The sequence below is a fragment of the Mobula birostris genome, chromosome 4, assembly GCF_030028105.1.
Source record: "Mobula birostris isolate sMobBir1 chromosome 4, sMobBir1.hap1, whole genome shotgun sequence".
In the NCBI taxonomy this organism is placed as follows: Eukaryota; Metazoa; Chordata; class Chondrichthyes; order Myliobatiformes; family Myliobatidae; genus Mobula; species Mobula birostris.
This window is the reverse complement of record NC_092373.1, coordinates 50,031,677-50,056,582: the sequence shown is the minus strand read 5'-3', so window position 1 is coordinate 50,056,582 and position 24,906 is coordinate 50,031,677. Positions and strand designations below refer to the sequence as shown.

Sequence of the window (24,906 nt, the reverse complement as noted above, 5' to 3'; positions counted from 1 at the left end):
AGATATGTATCAAACTGATCTCACATTGACATGCATTTTATATATAATACAGTATCTGAAACTACCACAAGCGTTGGATCTTTCATGGAGTAGCTTGCCGTTCTCCTCGGCCCAGATTTGACCTTGCCCGGTTAATGACATCACAAAGTCGCGCACAGTTCCAGCACTCATGGCCTTAACTAAAGATGGCGATTGGTAGCTTCACTCTTACTTCCGGTAACGTCAGTAGGGAATAACAAACATGGCCGTGCTGAGTGTGTTGCGGACGGCGACTGCTCTTTTGGCACGACGACTTCCCATTAAACCGAAGTATGTGACCGAGAAAACCCTGCTTCGGCCCTTAGCCAGGCCCGACGGTATGGTTGACATTATTATTCATCAGTTAATTGTGGGTGTCTTTGCTGGGGAAGTGGTTGACCTTGCATGGTGCATTTCGAGTCGAATGAGGCCCGAAGGAGAGCGGCCATCGACCGTCAATGTTGAACTGCTGTAGATTGGGTGTCTGCAAAAGTAGTGTCAAGGGTAATAATTATAGGAAGTCTATAGAGAGCCAGCGTTTCAGATGTGCGACCTTTCTTAAAGAGCCACGGATAAAATGTCATGCATCGGTTTAACCATGAGCTCTTGTTTCTTTCTTCACTGTTGTTGCCTGACCTGCTAACTGTTTCGAACATTTTTAAAGTTCAAAGGTCAAAGTAAATTTATTATCAAACTGTATCTGTGTCACCATATACAACCTTGCAATTCATTTCCTTGCAGGCATACTCAATAAATCCATGGTAGAATAATGACCATGAAAGACCAGTTCCGCCAGTGTGCAAAAGAACAAAATATGAAAAGAAAGAAATAATAATAAGAAAGAAATAAACAATAAATATGGAGAACATGAGATGAAGAGTCCCTGAAAGTGAGTCCATAGGTTGTGGGAACAGTTCAATGATGGGCAAGTGAAGTTATCCTCTCTGGTTCAAGAGCCTGATGTTTGGGAGGTAATGACTATTTCTGAACTTGGTGGTGTGGGTGCTAAAGCTCCTGTACCACCTTCCTGATGGCAGCAGTGAGAAGAAAGCGTGACCTACGTAGTGGGGGTCCTTGATGATGGATGCAGCTTTCCTGTGACAGCGCTCCATGGACATGTGCTCAATGGTGATGGAGGGGAGCTGTATCATCTACTTTCGTAGGATTTTCGGTTTAAGGGCATTGGTGTTTCCATACCAAGCTGTGATGCAGCCGGTCAACAGACTCTCTGCTACACATCTATAAAACTTGGTGGAAGTTTTAGATGCCATGCCAAATCTTCACAAGCTCCTAAGGAAGTAGAGGTGCTGCCACGCTTCTTCGTAAGTGCACTTACATGCTGGGTTCAGGACAGGTCCTCCAAAATAATAACATGGAAGAATTTAAAGTTGCTGACCCTCTCCACCTCTGATCCTTCAATGAGGACTAGTTCATGGACCTCTGGTTTCCTCCTCCTGAAATCAATAATCAGCTCCTTGGTCTTGCTGACATTGTGTAAGAGGTTGTTGTTATGGCACCACTCAGACAGATTTTCACTTTCTCTCCTATGTGCTGATTTGTCACCACCTTTGATTAAAGCTATGACAATGATGTTGTCAGTTATATTGAATATGGCATTGGAGCTGTGCTTAGCCCCATAGTCATAAGTGTAAAGCAAGTAGAGCCTTAAGGTGCACCCATGCTGATGGAGACTGTGGAGGAGGTGTTGTTGCCAAGCCAATCTGACTGGGGTCTGCAAGTGAGGAAATCAAGGATCCAATTGCACAAGAAGGTAATGAGGCCAAGGTCTTGAAGCTTATTGATTATTTTTGTGGGGATGATGATATTGAATGCTGGCCTGTAGTTGATAAAGAGCATCCTGCATCTTTGCTGTCCAGCTGTTCCAGGGTTGAGTGAAGAGTCAGAGAGGTGGCATCTGCTGTGGACCTGTTGCTCCAGTAGGCATATTGGAGCAGATCCAAGTTGCTTCTTGGGCAGGAATTGATATGTCCATCACCAGCCTCTCAAAACACTTATCACTGTGGATGGAGGTGCTACTGGATGATCATCATTGAGGCAAGTTACCACATTTATCTTAGGCACTTGTATGATTGAAGCCTGCTTGAGGCCGGTGGGTGTCTCAGACTGCTAAAGTGAGAGGTTAAAGATCTCAGTGAACACTCCAGTCATTTGATCGGTACAGGTTTTTAATACTTGGCCAGGTACCCCATCTGGTCTGCATAGTTTTCACCCTTCTTAAGGCTCAGAGATCGGCCTCAGAGACTGAAATCTTAGGATCATCGAAGGAAGTTCGTGATGGTTCCTCCATTATTAGATGGTCAAAACAAGCATAGAAAGCATTGATTTCATCTGGAAACAAAGCCCTGTTGTTGCCTATGTTCCTTGATTTAACTTTATAAGAGGTGATAGTAATCGAGCCCTGCCGCAACTATCAAGCGTCCTTCATGGACTTAAGTTTAGTCCACAGTTGCCACTTTGCCTGTGAAATGGCTTTCTGGGGGTCTTACCTGGACTTCGTGTAACTTCCTTTCGCACCAGACTTGAATGCCTCTGATCTGGCCCTCAGCAGATTGCAGATCTCATGGTTCATTCAGGGCTTCTGGTTGGGGAAGACTCTGACTTTGTGTGGACACACTTACTTACAACTGTCTTAATAAAGTTGTGACAGCCATGGTGTTTTCATTCAGATCCACAGATGAGTCCTTGAACATAGCCGAGTCCACTGACTCGTAGCTGGTCTTGAGCTTCCCGCAACCACCTCTTTGTTGTCCTAATCTCTGGAACTTTGTTCTTTAGTTTCTTCCTGTATGCAGGTAGAAGGAGGAGAGCCGAGTGATCAGATTTCCCAAAATGTGGTCTGGGCATGGAACGGTAGGCATTCCCTATCTTATTATAACGGTGGTCCAGTGTGTTGGATCCTCTGGTGCTACAGGTTATATGCTGATGGTAACTGGGCAAGGATTTCTTCAAACAAGCCTGGTTGCAATCCCCAACTATGATTTGAAATGCATCAGGATGAACTGCTTCTTGTTTGGAGATGGCATCATGCACTATCTCAAGTGCTTGATTATAGTCGGCCGCTAATTCTACGTTAACTGTGGTCAGGATTACAGAGGAGAACTTCCTAGGTAAATAGAACATAGAATAGTACAGCACAGTACAGTACAGGCCCTTCGGCCCACAATGTTGTGCTGACCCTCAAACCCTGCCTCCCATATAAGCCCCCACCTTAAATTCCTCCATATACCTGTCTAGTAGTCTCTTAAACTTCACTAGTGTATCTGCTTCCACCACTGACTCAGGCAATGCATTCTACACACCAACCACTCTCTGAGTAAAAAACCTTCCTCTAATATCCCCCTTGAACTTCTCACCCCTTACCTTAAAGCCATGTCCTCTTGTATCGAGCAGTGGTGCCCTGGGGAAGAGGCGCTGGCTATCCACTCTATCTATTCCTCTTATTATCTTGTACACCTCTATCATGTCTCCTCTCATCCTCCTTCTCTCCAAAGAGTAAAGCCCTAGCTCCCTTAATCTCTGATCATAATGTATACTTTCTAAACCAGGCAGCATCCTGGTAAATCTCCTCTGTACCCTTTCCAATGCTTCCATATCCTTCCTATGGTGAGGTGACCAGAACTGGACACAGTACTCAAAGTGTGGCCTAACCAGAGTTTTATAGAGCTGCATCATTACATCGCGATTCTTAAACTCTATCCCTCGACTTATGAAAGCTAACACCCCATAAGCTTTCTTAACTACCCTATCCACCTGAGAGGCAACTTTCAGGGACCTGTGGACATGTACCTTGAGATCCCTCTGCTCCTCCACACTACCAAGTATCCTGCCATTTACTTTGTACTCTGCCTTGGAGTTTGTCCTTCCAAAGTGTACCACCTCACACTTCTTCAGGTTGAACTCCATCTGCCACTTCTCAGCCCACTCCTGCATCCTATCAATGTCTCTCTGCAATCTTTGACAATCCTCTACACTATCAACAACACCACCAACCTTTGTGTCATCGGCAAACTTGCCAACCCACCCTTCTACCCCCACGTCCAGGTTGTTAATAAAAATCACGAAAAGTAGAGGTCCCAGAACAGATCCTTGTGGGTCACCACTAGTCACAATCCTCCAATCTGAATGTACTCCCTCCACCACCACCCTCTGCCTTCTGCAGGCAAGCCAATTCTGAATCCACCTGGCCAAACCTCCCTGGATCCCATGCCTTCTAACTTTCTGAATAAACCTACCATGTGGAACCTTGTCAAATGCCTTACTAAAATCCATATAGATCACATCCACTGCACTAACCTCATCTATATGCCAGGTCACCTCCTCAAAGAGCTCTATCAGGCTTGTTAGACACGATCTGCCCTTCACAAAGCCATGCTGACTGTCCCTGATCAGACCATGATTCTCTAAGTGCCCATAGATCCTATCTCTAAGAATCTTTTCCAACAGCTTTCCCACCACAGACGTAAGGCTCACTGGTCTATAATTACCCAGAGTATCCCTACTACCTTTTTTGGTCAAGGGGACAACATTCGCCTCCCTCCAATCCTCCAGTACCATTCCCGTGGACAACGAGGACATAAAGATCCTAGCCAGAGGCTCAGCAATCTCTTCTGTCGCCTTGTGGAGCAACCTGGGGAATATTCCGTCAGGCCCCGGGGACTTATCTGTCCTAATGTATTTTAACAACTCCAACACCTCCTCACCCTTAATATCAACATGCTCCAGAACATCAACCTCACTCATATTGTCCTCACCATCATCAAGTTCCCTCTCACTGATGAATACCGGAGAAGTATTCATTGAGGACCTCGCTCACTTCGACAGCCTCCAGGCACATCTTCCCACCTTTATCTCTAATCGGTCCTACCTTCACTCCTGTCATCCTTTTTTTCTTCACATAATTGAAGAATGCCTTGGGGTTTTCCTTTACCCTACTCGCCAAGGCCTTCTCATGCCCCCTTCTTGCTCTCCTCAGCCCCTTCTTAAGCTCCTTTCTTGCTTCCCTATATTCCTCAATAGACCCATCTGATCCTTGCTTCCTAAACCTCATGTATGCTGCCTTCTTCCACCTGACTAGATCTTCCACCTCACTTGTCACCCATGGTTCCTTCACCCTACCATTCTTTATCTTCCTCACCAGGACAAATTTATCCCTAACATCCCGCAAGAGATCTGTAAACATCGACCACGTGTCCATAGTACATTTCCCCGCAAAAACATCATCCCAGTTCACACCTGCAAGTTCCAGCCTTATAGCCTCATAATTTGCCTTTCCCCAATTAAAAATTTTCCTGTCCTCTCTGATTCTATCCTTTTCCATGATAATGCAGGAAATTATAATTATAATGCAGGCCAGGGAGCGGTGGTCACTGTCCCCCAGATGCGCACCCACTGAGAGATCTGTGACCTGACCTGGTTCATTACCTAGTACTAGATCTAGTATGGCATTCCCCCTGCTCGGCCTGTCCACATACTGTTACAGGAATCCGTCTTGGACACACTTAACAAACTCTGCCCCATCTAAACCCTTGGAACTAATCAGGTGCCAATCAATATTAGGGAAGTTAAAGTCACCCATGATAACAACCCTGCTATTTTTGCACCTTTCCAAAATCTGCCTCTCAATCTGCTCCTCTGTATCTCTGCTGCTACCAGGGGGCCTATAGAATACCCCCAGTAGAGTAACTGCTCCCTTCCTGTTCCTGACTTCCACCCATATTGACTCAAAAGAGTCTCACCCTTTCTGTAGCTGTAATAGTATCCCTGACCAGTAATGCCACCCCTCCTCCCCTTTTTCCGCCCTCTCTATCCCTTTGAAAGCACTGAAATCCAGGAATATTGACAATCCATTCCTGCCCTGGTGCCAGCCAAGTCTCTATAATGGCCACTACATCATAATTCCATGTATGTATCCAAGCTCTCAGTTCATCACCTTTGTTCCTGATGCTTCTTGCATTGAGGTACACACATTTCAGCCCTTCTACCTTACTGTCTTTACACCGTTAATTCTGCTTCTCTTTCCTCAAAGCCTCTCTGTATGTTAGATCTGGCTTTACTCCATGCACTTCTTTCACTGCTCTATCGCTCTGGGTCTCATTCCCCTCGCAAATTAGTTTAAACCCTCCCGAGCCATGCTAGCAAACCTAACTGCAAGGATATTGCTCCTCCTCGAGTTCACGTGCAACCCATCCAATCTGTACAGGTCCCACCTTCCCCAGAAGAGATCCCCATGATCTAAAAATCTAAAACTCTGCTCCCTGCACCAACTCCTCAGCCACGCATTGAACTGCCATCTCCTCCAATTCTTACCATCACTGTCACTTGGCACTGGCAGCAATCCTGAGAACGCCACCCTTGAGGTCCTGTTCTTCACCCTTCTGCCTAGTTCCCGAAACTCTCACTTCAGGACCTCATCCCTCTTCCTGCCTATGTCGTCGGTCCCTACATGTATCACGACTTCTGGTTGCTTTCCCTCTCGTACCAGGATGTCGTGCACCCGGTCAGAGACATCCCGGACCCTGGCACCCGGGAGGCAACAAACCATGCGGGTGTCCTTCTCACGTCCACAAAATCTCCTGTCTGCTCCCCTGACTATAGAGTCTCCAATGACGACAGCTCTCCTCTTCTCCGTCCCACCCTTCTGCACCACAGGGTCAGACTCAGTACCGGAGGCCCTGCCACCATGGCTCACACCTGGTCGGTCGTCCCCGCCAACAGTATCCAGGACAGTAAACTTATTACTCAGGGGAATGGCTACAGGGGTGCTCTGCACTAACTGTCTGCTCACCTTCACCTTCCCCCCTCTGACTGTCACCCAACGACCTGCTTCTGACAGCCTAGGTGTGACTACCTCCCTGTAGCTCTCATCTATGACTGCCTCATTCTCCCTTATGAGTCGAAGGTCATCCAGCTGCTGCTCCAGATTCCTTACACGGTCTTCCAGATCGCCCAGCCGTATGCACTTCTGGCAGATGTGACTCTGCGGGAGAGGGGAGTTCCCACAAGACTGCCACATCTCACATGAGAGACACATCACTGTCTGAGGAGACATTGTAAAAACTAACTGCGAGCAAACTCGTCCTCCGCCTCTTCTCGTCGAAGCCTCTCAAGTCAAAGCCTGAAAGCTCCACTCCTTCACTGGCCCACTCACGCAGTAAAAATAGAATGGGCGGTATTTGACCGTTGGTGTATAAAGTCGGAGGAACAGGAGTTCGACAAAACTGATACATCAGAGCACCGAGATTTTATCATGAAGCACACACCTCCACCCTTTGCCTTTTTCAAATCAGCAATTCAATCCATTCTGTAAACTGACAACCTTCCAGTCTGATCACTGTTGGGAGAAAGCAATGTCTCGCTCAGACATAGAAAGCAATAATCCCTCACTGCCCTCCGATACAGCAATCTTGCCCTCAGGCCCTCAATTTTGTTCTCCAATGATGCACATTTGCTAATGATGCTGGATGAGGTGGCGGGGGTGGGGGGGCCCCTCTGTGTTTCATCCTGGCTTGGAGATTTTCTCCCCCTCCCCCTCCGCGTCACTGCCAGCCATGGCAATGAACTTTCATCTCCTTAAAGGTGCCATACCTGCTTAGTTCGCTGTCCTTCAGACGATTGTGAAATCTGTCGATCATAAATTGATTTAAAAGTGCATTAAATTACATTGCTTAGACCAGGAGTTCTCAACTTTTTTTATGCTATGAACTCCAACCATTAACTGAGGGGTTTGTGGCCTCCAGAATGGGAACCCCCGGCTTAAAGGGAAATTACATGTTCAGATTGCAGTGAGAGTAATTCAAAATGGGTATATTTAATAGTATCGTATGGATTGTTCGGATTTCAAGTACACACAGAAGTTTGTTGTGGTGGTAGTCACGAGAAGCTATTCTGTGGATCTATTTAAAAGCTGATGGTTTATGAGAACAAAAAGAGAGCTAAAGTCCTAGACAACAGAAATATTGAAGGACGGGGAAATGCTACTAACTGTTTCAGTTCTGACGTGTGTGTATATAGTGGATTCTGGTTAATTGCAACATATCAGGACCAGGGCATTTTGGCCCAATTAAGCAGCCACCCCAGTAGTTTCATGAAAATAGTTTAAAAAGTGTAGAAAAAGACAAATTACTGTTTAATTGAGTAACCAAATAGTTATCAATGGAGAAATTCACCCAGTGTACGTAGTGAAAAAAATCAGCGCAGACACCTAGTGCAGATATTGGACAGCCTTCCTACAGTGCTATCGACGATTGCATCCTCCAAATCTTCATTTTCAATGCAACGTTCAAATTCTTCGTAGTGCCTGACTTGTTGAAGTAGTGAAATTGTTTCATTTTTCACTCCTGGCTGTTTCTGGCATCTCCAAACCTGAATGTTTGAAACTGCAATGAGAAAAGCAGTTTGGAATCGTCTTACTGCCTATTTCTTACCAACTATCAGTGATGATAATCACTGCATTTCGAACACAAATGTACGCAATTGATGCTAGTTAAAAACTGTTCTCATTAAGCATGGTGTAGCATCTAAAATGGCCATTTAGTGTGCGAGACTGACACTATATAGCACTTGTTTGGCATCAGTTTTCTGCTCCAATTAAGGAGCATATTGCCCCAAATAAATGAAGGGAATCCTGACAATGTTCTCAATTAGTTTTTGTTCTTTAAGAGCTGTTCCAAATAAGTGGCTGCCCCAATTAACCGATGGTCCACTTAACTGGAATCCACTGTATAAGCATGCCCCAACAAGTTCCTTGAAAACAGAAACTGTTAGCGTGAATAATGACCCTGTCATTACCTAATGTATGGTGCATAGGAATTGTATTAAAAGTTGTATTTCTAAATTGTTACTCTATTCGTATAGCAAGACAATTAATCTGGGATTGCATTTAAAACAAAAGAAAACATAACAATTAAAATACAAAGGGAAGTTTGTGACTCAACCTGGGTTTCCGTACCCCCTCTCTGCAATTGAATCCCATAACTTCCACAGACCAGTCAGTGTGGATTGGTAAATACGTCTCCTTGCTGACAATCAATGAAGGTGCAACTGTCGATAACCCACTGCACTACCCTCTCTACACTCATGACTGCGTAGCTAGGCACATTTTAATTGGCATGTATAAATTTTCTGATGGCAAAATCTGAGGTGGTACCGAGGAGGTGTACAGGAATGAGATGGATCAGCTGGTTGAGTGATATCACAACAAACTTTCAGTCATCATTAGCAAGGCCAAAACTTACTGTTGACTACAGGAAGGAGAAGTCAGGATACACACACCAATCCACATTGAGAGATCAGCAGTGGAAAGAGTGAGCAGTTTCAAGTTCTGGGCATCAACATCTCAAAGGATTCTTCCTAGGCTCCGTACATTGATTCATTCACAAAGAAGGCTTATCAGTAGTCTTACTTCATTTGGAGTTTGAGGAGGTTTGGTCTGTCACCAAAGATTCTTGCAAATTTCTACAGATATGTTGTGACAAGCATTCTGACAGGTTGCATCGCAGTTGGGTATGGAGACCCAATGCACGGGACAGCAGAGGGATCCATCATGGGAACAGCTCTCTCCACCGTTGAGGACAGTGCCTCAAGAAGGTGGCACCCTTACCATCAGGTCATGCCTTTTCACATAATTACCATTGGGGAGGAGGTACAGGAGCCTGAAGGTCCATAGTCGTATCTTAAGAATAGTTTCTTCCCCTCGGCCTTCAGATTCCTAAAGGTCCTTGTTATTCATTTTTTCCGCTATCTATTAGTAATTTTTATGTCTTGCATTGTACTTTCAGTGCAAAACAACACATTTCATGAAATGTTAGTGGTAATAAATAATCCATTTTCATATTCTGACACTTTCATCAGTGTAATTTGCATAGATTTAGCCAAACTAGTGCATAAGGTTTAGAGATTTTAACTGGAAGTTATATCCAAAATAAGTTGAATCTGTCATTTTGTAAGCTTTTATCTGGCACGTAACAACATTGCACTCAACATCAGTAAGACCTAGGAACTGATTGTGAACTTCAGGAAGGGGAATTTGAGGGAGCATACACCAGTCCTCATCAAGGCATCAGAAGAAAAGGGTGAGCAGGTTCAAGTTCCTGGGTGTCAGCATTTCTGAGGATCTGTCTTGGGCCCAACATAATGATGCAGTTACAAAAAAGGCATGACAGAAGCTACACTGCATTACTTTGAAGAAAATTGGTATGTCAGCAAAGACATTCTCAAATTTTAACAGATGCACTATGGAGAGCATTTTAACTAGTTGCATCACCATCTATGTGGAGATGATGTAACTAGCACAGGATCAGAAAAAGATGTAGGAAGTTGTAAACTGTCAGCTCCATCACGGGCACTAACATCCAGGGCACCTTCAAAAGGTGATGCCTTACTAAGGATCCCCATCGTCCAGGACATGCCCTCTTCTCATTGCTACTATCAAGGAGGAGGTATGGGAGCTTGAAGACACACTCAATATTTCAGGACAGCTTCTTCCCCTCTGCCATCAGATTTCTAAATGGACAATGAACCCATAAACACTACCTCACTATTTTTCCCCTCTTTTTACACTGCTTACATAATTTAATTTTCTTGTTTTACTTATATACACAACATATGCCTGTGAAATGTCTGAGTGGACACAATCAGAATGGTGATCTTCAGGCTTTAGCTCTTCGAGGCTTCAGTCAGAGAAAGCAAAGAAAAGCTCGAGGTTAAGTTTTATTTCCCTCCCCCTTCCCTTCTTTATATCTGCTCAGCTTGGACAGTAGAGACATCAAGCAAGAGAGCTGAATGTGCGAAGGCGAGGAGACCTCCAGTATCCCTGACGACTACAACTGCGAGGTGTGCATCCAGCTGCAGCTTGTAACTATCCGCATTAAGGAGTTGGAGCTGGAACTGGATGAACTCCGGATCATTCGGGAGGCTGAGGGTGTGAGAGGTGGGACATATAGAGAGGTAGTTACGACCTCAGTGCAGGACACAGGAGACTGGGTGACAGTCAGGAAGAGGAAAGGGGTTATGGAGCCAGTGCAGAGTAGCCCTGTGGCCATCCCCCTCAACAACAGGTATTTTATTTTGGGGGGGGTGGAGTGTGTGGGATAACCTAACAGAGTCACAGTGGTCAGGTCTCTGGCACTGAGTCTGCCTCTGTGACTCAGAAGTGAAGTGGGGAGAAGAGGTCAACTGTGGTGATAGGGGATTTGTTAGTTAGGGTAACGGACAGGAGGTTCTGTGGGTGATAACAAGATTCCCCCAGTGGCATGTTGCCTCCAGGTGTCAGGGTCCGGGACATCTCAGATGGAGTCCTCAGCATTCTTAAATAGGAGGATAAACAGCCAGAGATCGTGGTGCATGTAGGTACCAATGACATGGGTAGGACAAGTGACGAGGTTCTGCATAGAGAGTTAGGTGCTAAGTTAAAGGGCAGGACCTCCATGGTTGTGATCTCAGGATTGGTACACCTGACATGTGCAAGTGAGGCCAGAAATAGGAAGATTATAGTTTAATACGTGACTAAGGAATTGGTGGTGTGGGAGGGAGAGCATAATCTATTTGGATCATTGAGCTCTCTTCCAGGGAAGGTGGGACCTGTACAGGAGGGAAATTTGCACCTGAACTGGAGGGAAACTAATATCCTAGTGGGAAGGTTTGTTAATGCTGTACAGTAAGGTTTAAACTAGACTTGTAGGGGAATGGGAACCAGACTGCCAGAATAGTCAGTGGAGAGGTTGTGGGAGGCAGATGTTGGTAAGACCTCAGACAAAGTTAGGAATCAAAAGGTTGAGCATGATGTGACTAGTGTCCCAAGCTGCGTATATTCCATTGCAAGAAGTATCATAGGAAAGGCAGAACTGGATAAGTATTTTGCATTGGGTCTTCACTGTGAAAGACACGAGCAGCATGTTGGAAGTTTCAGGTGTGAAGTGTGTGAAGGATCATGAAGTGTGTGAAGTTACCATTACTAGAGAGAAGTTTCTTTCAGAGAAAGATCTGAAAGTAGTTAAGTCACCTAGACCAGATGGTGTACACCCCAGGGTTCTGAAATAGGTGGCTGAAGAGATTGTGGAAGCATTAGTGATAAGCTTTCAAGAATCACTAGATTCCAGAAGGTTGGAAAATTGCAAATGTTATTCCACGCTTCAAGGAGGGAGAGAGGCAGAAGAAGGGAAACTATAGGCCAGTTAGTTAGACCTCAGTGGTTGGGAAGGTGTTGGAGTCAATTATGAAGGACGAGGTCTTGGGTACTTGCAGGCACATGATAAAATAGGCCGTAGTCAGCTTGGTTTCCTCAAGGGAAAATCTTGCCTGACTCGCCGGTTGGAATTCTTTGAAGAAATAACAAGTCCTTGTGCAGGGTTCCCTAAAGGTTCATTTGCAGGTTAAGTCTGTGGTAGGGAAGGCAAATGCGATGTTAGGATTCATTTTAAGTGGACTAGAATTTAACAGCCAGAATGTAATGTTGAGACTTTAAAAAAGCACTCGTGAGGCCGTACTTGGAGTATTGTGAGTAGTTTTGGGCCCTTATCAAAAAAAGGATGTGCTGAAACTGGAGAAGGTTCAAAGGGGGTTCACAAAAATGATTCCATGATTCCAGAATTGAATGGCTTGTCATATGAAGAGCTTTTCATGGTTCTGGACCTGTATTCACTGGAATTCAGAATAATGAGGGGTGGTGACCTCATTGAAACCTATCGAATGGTGAAGGGTCTTGATAGAATGGATGTGAATAGGATGTGTCCTTTGGGAGAGTGTAAGACCTGAGAATGCAGCCTCAGTAGAGAGATGTCCTTTTAGAACCGAGATGTCGAGGAATTTCTTTACCAGAGAGTGGTGAATCTGTGGAATTCTTTGCCACAGGCAGCTGTAGATATCATCTTTATGTATATTTAAGGCAGAGATTGATGGATTCTTGATTGGTCAGGACATGAAGAGATACAGGGAGAAAGCGGAAGATTGGGGCTGTGAGAAAAATTGGATCAGTCATGATGAAATGATGGAGCAGACTCAATGGGCCAAATGGCTTCATTTTCTCCTATATCTTACAGTCTTGTATCAAAACTGATTTTGATATCAAATAGGATCCCATGTGTAAAAGCTTGGTTGTAATCACAAGCTCTCCCCACACCTGAAATAAGGTTGCTTTTGCAAGATACAGTCTGTAATGCTGTTTTGTGAATATCCTCAAATCGCACATTTTCCTTTGATAGTTATTACCAGGTGGCACATTTTTAATTTCAAAATATTGGCTATCAAGAAGTGAAGTATACTATAAAAAGTTATTGTTTACCCTTTTTAAATTCCTTTATGATATTGATTGTGCTTTTAAATATTTTGTACATTCTGCAGCCACTGGAACATTTTGTGGACATTTTCAGCTGTTATTGATCAGTCCCCAAATTGGTTAAAAGGATTTTTAATTGGAGGAGAAATAAAAGAAACATTTCATTATGCTGCCTGATCTTGTACATGGAAGATTCTGCATATGTAACTTTATTATTGTGCTCAAAACTAAAGTTTTACTACAGAATATTTAAAATTTCAAAGTAAATTTGTTATTAGAGTGCTTGAATTGTATGTCACCATATACTACCCCAAGATTCTTTTTTTGCAGGCATTCACAATAGAACAAAAAAACCAGCAAAATCTATGAAAAAATCTACACTTAAATGAAAATTGAAAATGTATTACGTTCTTAACAAATTGACCTTTCGTAATCAAATGAATGCTCATTGACTTATTATTTAGCTTAAAACTTCTTGCACCTTCAGTTTTTTACCAAATATCTTGTCTTGTTTTTAACTTTTTACTGTGAATGACAAGGCCGAACAGTGACAAATCTTTAACAGACAGTCTAAGCAGTGGCCTGTGAACTGCACTGATCACCAGAATGATCGAACATTAATTTTACTCCACGGCCTTCAAAATGTGGGGAAGGTTTAAAAGCAAAATTAAACTACTGAAAGGACTCAATGGACCCAGCAACATTCATGGAGGCAAAAGGATATTTGATGTACTCTTCATTAGGACTGAGAGGATTTAGGGAAGATAGCTGGTATAAAACTGTGAGAGGAAGGGTTAGGACAGGCTGGTAGCTGGTAGGTAGAAATTATAAATTTTGCAGGTACACAAATTGTTCTCTTCTAGCATTGCCCAGTGATTGTATTAATCTCAAGTATTTTTGGCTGATTGCAAAATGTAGAATGTTTTCAATACATTCTAGTACTGTGTAAAGCAAGTAAATCACATTCAACAGCTTGACTTTCTGAAACATTCCATATTTACAGGAAGACACCTTGAGGCAGCATTTAATTTTGGCCAAACACTTGTAATTTTTATCTTTGGCTACTTCTTTTATCACTTAGTTTTACAGGTAGCCAACTTTGTGACCCTTCATTAAGACCAGAAAAAGCTGGTCATCTCCCTTGATCATTTGAATCCTGGGCACCAGTATCTTTATTTCAGATTGCATGTCAAGCTCTCTTAAACTACCTAACACTTAACAATGCTGGAGGAAGTCATCAACTCAGGTAACATCTATGGAGAGGAGAAAACAGTCCATAATTTATTCCAAGAAGGGTCTCTTTTGTGTGTTTTGCTTGATTTCCAGCATCTGCAGAATCTCTTGTGTTCTCTTGTAATCTGCCTAGTAGCCATAGGAATTCAAGTACAGGTCGACCTTCACTAATCCGACTACCTGTAATCCGGTTCCTTCAATAATCCGGCACTGATTATGCTTAATGTGATCCTTCTGTAATTTGGCATTTTCACCAATCCAGCACTCCTCAGGTCCCAATGGTGCCGGATTAGTGAAGGCTGACCTGTACATCTTTATTATTGACTACTGATGTACAAGTTAGTTACTTTGAAGTACAGATATCCCCCGCTTTACGAAAGTTCGCTTTATGCCATTTCGCTTTTATGAAGGACCTACGTTAATACCTGTTTTTGCTAACTGAAAGAAATCTGAAGAGGATTTTTGCTTTTATGAAAAAAGGCGAAAAGCAAAAATAGCGTTCAGCATTTGTTTTGAATCGAGCTGTTACAGAGGCAGTGCGCACCCCGAGCAGCAGGAATGGCGAAAAGCGAAAATAGCGTTCAGCATTTGTTTTGAATCGAGCTGTTACAGAGGCAGCGTGCACCCCAAGCAGCAGGAATGGCGAAAAGCGAAAATAGCGTTCAGCATTTGTTCTGCAGCGAGCCATTATAGAGGCAGCGTGTACCCCAAGCAGCGAATGTGGCATCGCCAAGCTTCTTCCCTGGTAACTACGCTTGGCATCTCAGCATCAAGCTGCCATAGCTTTGAACTGTGTGAGATTTTCGCTACGATTGACAGTGCTGCAATGATTGCAGGAAAGTATGACCTTAATTTTGAAAGGGCACGTAGGTTTAGGGCGGGTTTGCAGGATGTTTTGAGTGCGTCCAAAGAACTGTATGATAGAAAAGTGCGTGAACCTTCCAGTGTGCTCACTGTCTTCCCGATTCTGGTAAATGAAATTATGCTGTACTTACATTATTTCTACTTTATATAGGCTGTGTATTTATCATATCATTCCTGCTTTTACTATATGTTAGTGCTATTTTAGGTTTTATATGTTATTTCATAGATTATTTTTTTGGGTCTGGGAACGTGCAAGAATTTTTCCCATATAAATTAATGGCAATTGCTTCTTTGCTTTACGCCATTTCGGCTTACGAAAAGTTTCATAGGAACGCTGTACTTTGGTATAGTGGGGGAAACCTGTAGTTCTGCTAGTGCTGATTGGCTGTTTGTATTTATCTTTTCTGTAACTTGCATTGTGCACACAAAACTTGTGTAAATTAATGACACAATATTTGTCTTGTGTTTTATTCTTTATATTTCCGGTCTGTATTTTTCATGTATCTCCAAATGTTGTTCAGGTGTGCTGAGTGGGGGGGCCTGAGCAAGCTCAGCATCCATTGAAAGAGCTGAGAGGATTAATTTTTGCTTCTGGACTAATATTCTTTCAGTGTTGGATCATTGTTATGGGTTGTTTCTTTCACAGCGGGTCATATTAATTCATGTACTGTAAGTCTCCTTTATCAGCCAGTAAGATTCTGACTAATAAATTTGCTTCTTCTCTTGACTGTCACATTCTTTTATTCCCTGAATACCCAAAACTCTCAGTTTAGTATTGTAGAGTTTCAACAGCTGAGTATCCACATATACAGTGTTAAAAGGTGCATTATACAATTTGTTTCTGTGATGTATTTTAGAGATTTAATTGCTGTAAAGTATTTGTGTTGGTTTCAGTTGTAGTTCGCCATGGTAGTCATGGGAAACAGATGTTTGTCATCAAGGCCAGTCAATATTATGATCGTCGTTTTTTGCGCCTCCTGGTATGTATTAAATCATAGCTCTAATTTAACTAATCTATAATTTAAGGAAAATTCTTTCTGATACTGAAAAAAAATCAATTTGGGTATGTATTCATGAGTTAACAACCAAGTTGGCACTTAATAAAGAAAATCTTAATTTGTCACTTGTCTGTACAACTGTATGTCCAAAGAATGAGCATAATTTATTTACTTACAGTATTTATTTAGAAATAGATTCTGGCCCTTCGAGTGTGCTGCCCAGTGATTTAACTCACCTAATCACAGGACAATTTACAATGACCAATTAACCTACAAACTGGTACATTTTTGGACTGTGGGAGGAAGCCCACACACATACAGGAAGGAATGTACAGACTTGCTGCAATTGAACTCCGAACTCCGACGCCCCCAAGCTGTAATAGCATCGCGCTAACTATTATGCTACCATGGCTTTGGTATCTGCTGTAAAGCTTGTGAAACATCTTTAAAAGGCCACATTTCCATCATCAGAGTACAGATTGATTAATTAAATTCATTCAGTTTCTCTCAGTTCCTTGGCATAACAAATACATTTGTCTTGCTTTATTGGTTAGCCTTCTAACTTGTACAAATATGGTGGGCAACCCTTTGATTTCTATGTTCCTCCAGTTCTGGCTTTACGTGTTCTTCAATTTCATTAATTTTAACTTGTATTAATGTCTTATAATGCCTTTATATCATAATGCCAATTTTGTGTAGTGAAGCCTTGGTACCTTTACTGATAAATACATTATTTAACACTGTTTAAATTAGTAAGTTGTGTTTAAGTGCTTTCAGTTAAGGACAAGGTGGTCTTGCTAGATTTATGCTGCCTGTGTAATTTTGGGATATGCACTCCACTGCAAAAAAATATATTTGCCAGCTTATTAATAATAATACCAATGTTAATTATTTTACCCTTTTAGAGACTAAATTATTGCTTGAAAATTTTATAATTAATGAGTAAAATTGCACTTATTTTCAATCAATTCTTTTCCTGCAGAGTTTCTATATTTTATTAACTGGAATACCAGTGGCTGCGTTAATAACCTTTGTGAATATTTTTATTGGTAAGTGAAATACAATGGTAATCATAAATGGTACAAAACATTTGAAAGTAATACTAAGCATATTAAATTGATGTGTAAGAACATAAGAAATAGGAGCAGGAGTAGGCCATCCTGCCCATCGAGCCTGCCCCGCCATTCAATAAGGTCATGGCTGATCTGTCCGTAAACTCAGCTCCATCTACCTGCCTTTTCCCCATAACTCTTATTTCCCCTACTATGTAAAAATCTGTCTAACTGTATCTTAAATATATTTAGTGAAGAAGCCTCAACTGCTTCCCTGGACAGAGAATTCCACAGATTCACCACTCTCTGGGAAAAACAGTTTCTCCTCATCTCCATCCTAAATCTACTCCCCTGAATCTTGAGGCAATGTACCCTAGCTCTAGTCTCACCTACTAATGGAAACAGCTTTCCTACTTCTATCTTATCTATCCCTTTCAACATTTTGTATGTTTCTATAAGATCCCCTCTCATTCTTCTGAACTCCAGACAGTATAGTCCCAGGCGACTCAATCTCTCATAGGTTAACCTCTTCATCTCTGGAATCAGCCTAGTGAACCTCCTCTGCACTGCCTCCAAAACCAGTACAGGTGTCCCCCGCTTTTCGAACATTCGCTTTACGAAACCTCACTGTTACGAAAGACCTACATTAGTACCCTATTTTCACTTTCAGAAGGTGTTTTCACTGTTACACTGAAAGACAGTGCACGATAAAAGGCAGCGCGCACCCCTAGCAGCCGCTCTCCCCCGGATTCGGAACGGCATTGCTTAAGCACGAGCCTGTGAGCAGCCGTTTGCAAGATGAGTTCTAAGGTGTCGGAAAAGCCTGAAAGAGCTCGTAAGGGTGTTACACTTAGTGTAAAACTAGACATAATTAAGCTTTTCAATCGTGGTGAATGAAGCAAGGACAAAGTGAGTTTGGCTTGTGGAAGCTGACAAAGATGATGTTGAAGAGGTTTTGGCATCCCATGACCAAGAACTGACAGGTGAAGAGCTGATGCAATTGGAAGAGGAAAGGATAACAATCGAAACTGAATGCAGAAAGTGAAGCAACTGTGTGAGATTTTCGCTGCAATGATAAAGTACGACTTTAATTTTGAAAGGGTACGTAGGTTTAGGGGATATTTGGAGGATGTTTTGAGTCCTTACAAAGAACTGTGTGATATAAAAATGCTCGAGGCTCAGCAGTCAAGCAAGCCTTCCACATCAGCCACAGCAGACGACAAACCTCGACCTTCGACATCGAAGCGGGCAGTCATAGATGAAGATGAGCTGCCTGCCCTGATCGATGATGCGATGACACCCCCATGTCTCACCACCCCAACAGCCGGGCCCCGGACAGATACTGTACCGATTCGTGGAGAATGCAGGGGTAGCCAGGAGGCACACAGCACATCTTTAAGAAAAAAGCCGAAATAAACATGCTAATTAATTAAGTGCCGCCTAGTACGTAATTGTCGGCCCAGATCAGTGCCGATGCAATCGCTTCTGATCTGCACTGACATTTACATGCCGGGCAGCGCCTAATTAATTAGCATGTTTACTTCGGCTTTTTTCTTAACAATGTGCTGTGTGCCTTCCGGCTACCCCTGTGTGCTTTGCGGCAATGTATCCAGTCAGCGGCCCGGAGGGTGGGGGCCACTGCATCACCCAGCCTGCGACGACGCAGTCTAACACACCATCATCAGTGTGCTCGATGTCTTCCCAATTCCCGTAAGTGATACTACACTGTACATACATTATTCTTTATATAGGCTGTGTATTTTTACGTGTTATTTGGTAGATTTGGCAGCTTCATAGTTTAAAGGTTACTGGAGAGCGCGTTTATGCCAACAGCGCTTGCATGAGATTTTCTGCCGAGATTGTTTGCGCGAGATTTTCGCTACGGAGATCTGTGCAGGCAATCGTTGTAGAGAAGTATTTCTACTTTATATAGGCTGTGTATTTATCATATCATTCCTGCTTTTACTATATGTTACTGTTATTTTAGGTTTTATGTGTTATTTGGCATGATTTGGTAGGTTATTTTTGGGTCTGCGAACGCTCACAAAATTTACCCATATAAATGAATGGTAATTGCTTCTTCGCTTTTCGACATTTTGGCTTACGAACCGTTTCATAGGAACGCTCTACCTTCGGATGGCGGGGGAAACCTGTATATCCTTCCTCAAGTATGGAGACCAGAACTGCACATGGTACTCCAGGTGCGGTCTCACCAGTACCCTGTATAGTTGCAGCATGACCTCCCTGCTCTTGAATTCAATCCCTCTAGAAATGAAGGCCAACATTCCGTTTGCATCTGCAAGCCAACTTGCGATTCATGCACAAGCACTTCCAAGTCCCGCTGTACAACTGCATGCTGCAATCTTTCAGCATTTAAATAATAATCTGCTCTTCTATTATTCCTTCCAAAGTGGATGATCTCGCATGTACCAACATTGTATTCCATCTGCCGGATCTTGGCCCACTCACTTAACCTATCTATATCCCTCTCTAGACTCTCCACATCCTCTGTACAATTTACTTTTCCACTCAGTTTAGTGTCATCAGCAAACTTTGTTACGCTACACTCAGTCCCATCTTCCAAATCATCAATGTAAATGGTAAACAGCTGTGAGCCCAGCACCGACCCCTGCGGCACCCCACTCACTGCCAACTGGAGAAACACCCATTTATACCGACTCATTGCCTTCCATTGGTTAAGCAATCCACTACCCATGCCAATATACTGCCTCCGACTCCATGCATCCATATCTTATTTATAAGTCTCTTGTGCGGCACCTTATCGAATATAGAATACATCCAAGTATACGACATCCACCTGTTCCCTTCTATCCACTGCACTCATTATGTCCTCAAAGAACTCCAGTAAGTTTGTCAAAAATAGATTAGTTTTCACTTTAGGTCCTCCTTTCTCCTTTTCAGAAATTACCGTCAGTTAAAATATGTGGCCAAGCAAAATGATAATGTGGAACATGCAAAGTCTTATTTGTTTCAAGAAAAGCATAAATTGCATTTTTTTCTAAAAATATATATTCTGAATGTTACATTTATTGCTTTTTGCAGGTGAAGCTGAGCTTGCAGAGATTCCTGAAGGTTATGTTCCAGAGCACTGGGAATACTACAAGGTATGGTGTACCTTCAGGATCAATGTGTGGAACCACCAGGAGATGAGCAAGATCTTAATTAAATCTTATCACAAGTATTTGCTATGGAGAAGTCATGGAAGCTAGGGAATTCAGGGAAGAGAACAGTGGGGTTGCAGTCTCAAGGGGCACAAGGGTGAATAAATCCCTGGGGTCTGACCACGTGTGTCCTAGCAGGTTAGGAGAGAATGTATATGGCATGACTAGTAACCTTACAGGTGACAAATTCACTAATCAAGGGAAGACGTTACAGGTGCTATGGCTGGAATTTTTGTATTTTCCTTAGTTAGAAGTGAGGTACCAGAACACTGGAGGATGATTAATATTGTGCCTTTATTTAAGAAGGGCTGCAAGAACAAGCCAGGGAACTAAAGGCTGGTGAACCTGGCATCATACCCAAATTGTTAATATAAGCCGACAAGGAATCGGTGATCCAGTACCGATCCTTGTGGCACATCAATGTTAGCAGACCTCAAGTCTGGAAAAACTGCCCTCTGATTCCTTCAACCAAACTAATCAAGTGGTTGGAAAGTTACTGGAGGGAATTTTGAAAGACAGGATCTGCCTGCATTTTGGAAGGGCTGGTTGAGTGATCTCTCAATGACTGCCCTGCACTAAATCCCATTGTGGATTTGAATGGATCTCCTAATTGGACATTTTAGTGTTAAAGGTGGCTTCTTCTGAACAGGAGGTTAAACTCAGTTTCCTGGGCTTAATGTTGATTGTTTCAGATTGACTATCTGAGATGAGGCATGAATCCTAATCTGGATGTGAGAGTGCCACTGTTACAATAGGGCATGGGCATATCCAAAACTTGATTACTGATAGACTGACCAGTTAGATAATTGCTGTGGCGAACATTGTAAAAGTACTTGAAATCAACAAATGTTAGAGAAGGAACTGGGAGACTGTACCTAGTAAGCGATACAAGGCACAGTGGGTTTACCCAGTTTCATTCCCCTCTACCATCTAGTTCCATCAGCCTGCTATGCACACAATTAACCTACTGGATTGACTTAGTGACAGAAAGCAGAGGGTGATGGTTAAAGGTCTGACCTCCAACTGGGGTCAGTGTTTTTCATTACTTAAGTAAATGATTTGGATGTGAATGTACATGGCACAATTAGTGAGTTTGATGATACTAAATTAAGGAATCTTGTTGACAGTGAAGCAAGTTACAATGAATTATAAAGAGATCTTTATCAGTTAGGGAGATAAGCTGAGGAGTGGTAAATGGATTTCAATTTAGATAAGTGTGAGGTGATCACTTTTGCTTTCAAACCAGGATAGGAGCTATACAGTAAATGGCAGGCGACTGACGAGTGTTGTGAAACAGAGGGGTCCAAGAATACATTAGTGGAGTTTAGAGAAAGTGACCACTCAAGTAGACAGGTTGGTGAAGAGAGCATTTAGCATGCTGGCCTTCAGTCAGGATATAGAGTTTAGGAGCAGAGGCATTATGTTGCAATTGTTGATGAGCACACTTGGAACTCCTATTTCTCTCTCATCTGGCCTTTCACCTCTCTCTTATCTGATACCACTTATCATCTTCTTTAATAGATTCTGTCATCTGCAGCCTCTTCTGTCTGTGGACCTACACCCTCTTTCTCCCTGGCTCTACCTGCTCCCCTGTTTTTCCTCTCCCCATCTATTTCAATCTGTCATCCAATGGTCACCATCCTCATCCTTCCACCTTCCATACTGACTCCATCTGTCCATCTCAGCCCCCCCCCCCGATTTTCCCACTATTACATGTCAACTTCTCCTTCACCCCTCATTATCTCCCCTTTAGACCAGCCACCTTATCATTTCTGATGCAGGGTCTTAAACCAAAAAAAAAATCAGCCATGTTATTCAGCAAACTTTGCAGCCATATCTTTGGACCCTTCTTTCAAGATATTTACAAAAATTGTAAAAATTGAGAACATAGGATTAATCCCAGTGACCTGCATCTTGTTACATATTATCAACCAGAAAAGGGCACATTTATGTTTGTTTTTTATTTCCCTGCTAGTGAACCAATTTCCTATCAATACTATGGCAGAATGAATTACAACTTTACTCTCAGTGTTTATAACTTTATTTCTTAATAATGACATTTCTAGTCACACAGATTTTTTTATTTTAGCATCCCATAACCAGGTGGATTTCAAGAAATATTTATGACCCACCTGAGAAGAGTTATGAGAAAATGATGGCCCTTATTGCAATTGAAGAAGAGAAAGCAGATCTGAGGTAAGTTGGAGGAAATTTATAATAGCGTTTTTCTTATTACTTTTGAGGCTATATGTATTTCAAAATGTGTACTCAAATTCAAATCTTTGCAGTGGTAATATCAACCTGCCAGGCATCCACCTTCAAATAATTAAATATACTGCGACATTAAAGAAAATAAGCTTTTCATTGTCCCTCAGTACATGTGACAATAATAAACCAAATCCAATTACAATTCATGAAATGCCTCCTGATCAAAATACCTTATTTAAATCTACTTTTGCGAATGCTGATTTTCTTGGTGTAGTGCATTACCTCTCAAACTGGATATTCCTTGCTAATTCTTGCGAGGAATAATTGTGTGCAAAGCAGCTCTTAATAAAATATGTAATTAAACTATAATCAAGCACATTAAAAGAGTTGAAATGTGTGCTAATGTAAGAATGTTCCAAAACATTTTTCAGTAAACAAAGTAATTCTTGAAATGTGATGATAGATAATGACTATTTTATGCTACTGGTTTAGCAGATTAGTAAAGATACCCGGAATACTTCCCCTGCCCCTCTTTGAAGCAGAGCCATGCCCATCTAAAACAGTAGATGACACTTCAGTTATTGTCCCTTGCAAAGACATAGCACTTCTCAAGTGTTAGTGTTAGCCTAGAGTTTTGTACTTCAGTCTCTGGAATGGGACTTCTATTTCAGAAATAAATATATTACCAGACAAATGACAGTTCACAATTCAGAAGTGTGAAGTGTTACTGCAGAACTGTTCTTGCATATTAGCACCAGTTGATTTAAGATTTAGTGATTTTATGGGACTTGGAACAAGCTGATCACTCCTTGGCTAAATTATGATTCTGGCAGCCAGGGATCAAAAATAGTTGATAAAGCAAAAACAGCTTTCTGTAAAATGTTGTGGTATGAAACTCTCTTTAATGCGTTTACAGTAAATTGCTAGTTTGTTTGTCTTTAATTATAGGCTTAAACAGCTTGAGGTTCGCCGGCTGATGAGAGAAAGAGGTGATGGCGCTTGGTATCAATATGAAACGCTGGATAAAAATTTAATTGATAATTCTCCAAAGTCGAGCCCAGATTACTAAATTGATTATTAAGATTGCTGAATAGAGTATTTACCAATATCAAGAATGTATGGAACTCTTGTTTAGTAAGTTATCATGTATATGTTTGCATCATTATTATCTTGACAAATAAATTGTCTTAATCCAATTAAACCATGTTTGTGCTCTTTTCATTGAATTATGTGCAGACCATTCACTTTTGCTGTACTCTCCTGATTTTTGACATTCAGGTGACATACTTATGGATGCAAAACTGTTTGCACTTAGTGAAGGGAGAAAGAATGAAATGCTTCCATATATGGAATTATGGAATCATACAGCCCAGAAACTGGCGCTTCTGCCCAGGATGTCCATGCTATCAACTACCCATTTATATTATTTCCATTTACCAGCACTTGACCTGTAGCCATCAGTACCATGGCAATTTGAGTGCTTGTCCGGTTACTTCTTACATTTGAAATATCTTTATTGTCATTGCATAGTACAATTTGTCATGCACCAATACAGCGAACATGAGTTTGCAACTCTCATACTCAATGCTATAAAACAACAAATAAGATAAATAAACAATAAATAAAATCAAGTAACCAGCCAGTACAAGCGATGTCCAGCAGTACAAAAGCACAACTCAGATGCATGACAGCCACAAAACCAGTATTAAAGTAGCAATATAACAAATTTATGGATGATGCTTGATCGATTGGTTCAGAGCAATTATAGCTCTGGGGAAAAAGCTATTTTTCAGTCTGGAAGTGCAGGCATAGAAAATCTTGTAACATCTGCCAGATGGAAGAAGTTCAAACAGATGATTGCATGGGTGTGTATTGTCCTTACAGATGCTTCTAGCTTTCCTTAGGCAGCAAGAGCTGTAGGTGCCCTCCAGGGCTGGGAGCTGTGTCCTGATGATCTTCTGTGCGCTAGAGATGACCCACTGAAGTACTTTCCTATCAGCTGCTGTACAACTGAGACACCACACAGAGATGCAGTATGTTAAGATGCTGTCTATGGTGCA

At 42.2% G+C, this 24,906-nt stretch overlaps 1 protein-coding gene across 1 annotated transcript; it reads left to right on the top strand.

Moving 5' to 3' along the window:
* The first annotated feature begins 222 nt into the window (after window positions 1-222).
* Window positions 223-24,047, top strand: ndufb5 (NADH:ubiquinone oxidoreductase subunit B5). Its single transcript, XM_072255321.1, has 6 exons — window positions 223-356; window positions 16,301-16,386; window positions 17,387-17,453; window positions 20,520-20,581; window positions 22,728-22,834; window positions 23,795-24,047. Exons 1-6 carry the CDS (start codon window positions 242-244, stop codon window positions 23,913-23,915), a joined length of 558 nt encoding a protein of 185 aa, XP_072111422.1. The 5' UTR covers window positions 223-241; the 3' UTR covers window positions 23,916-24,047.
* Window positions 24,048-24,906: the final 859 nt, after the last annotated feature.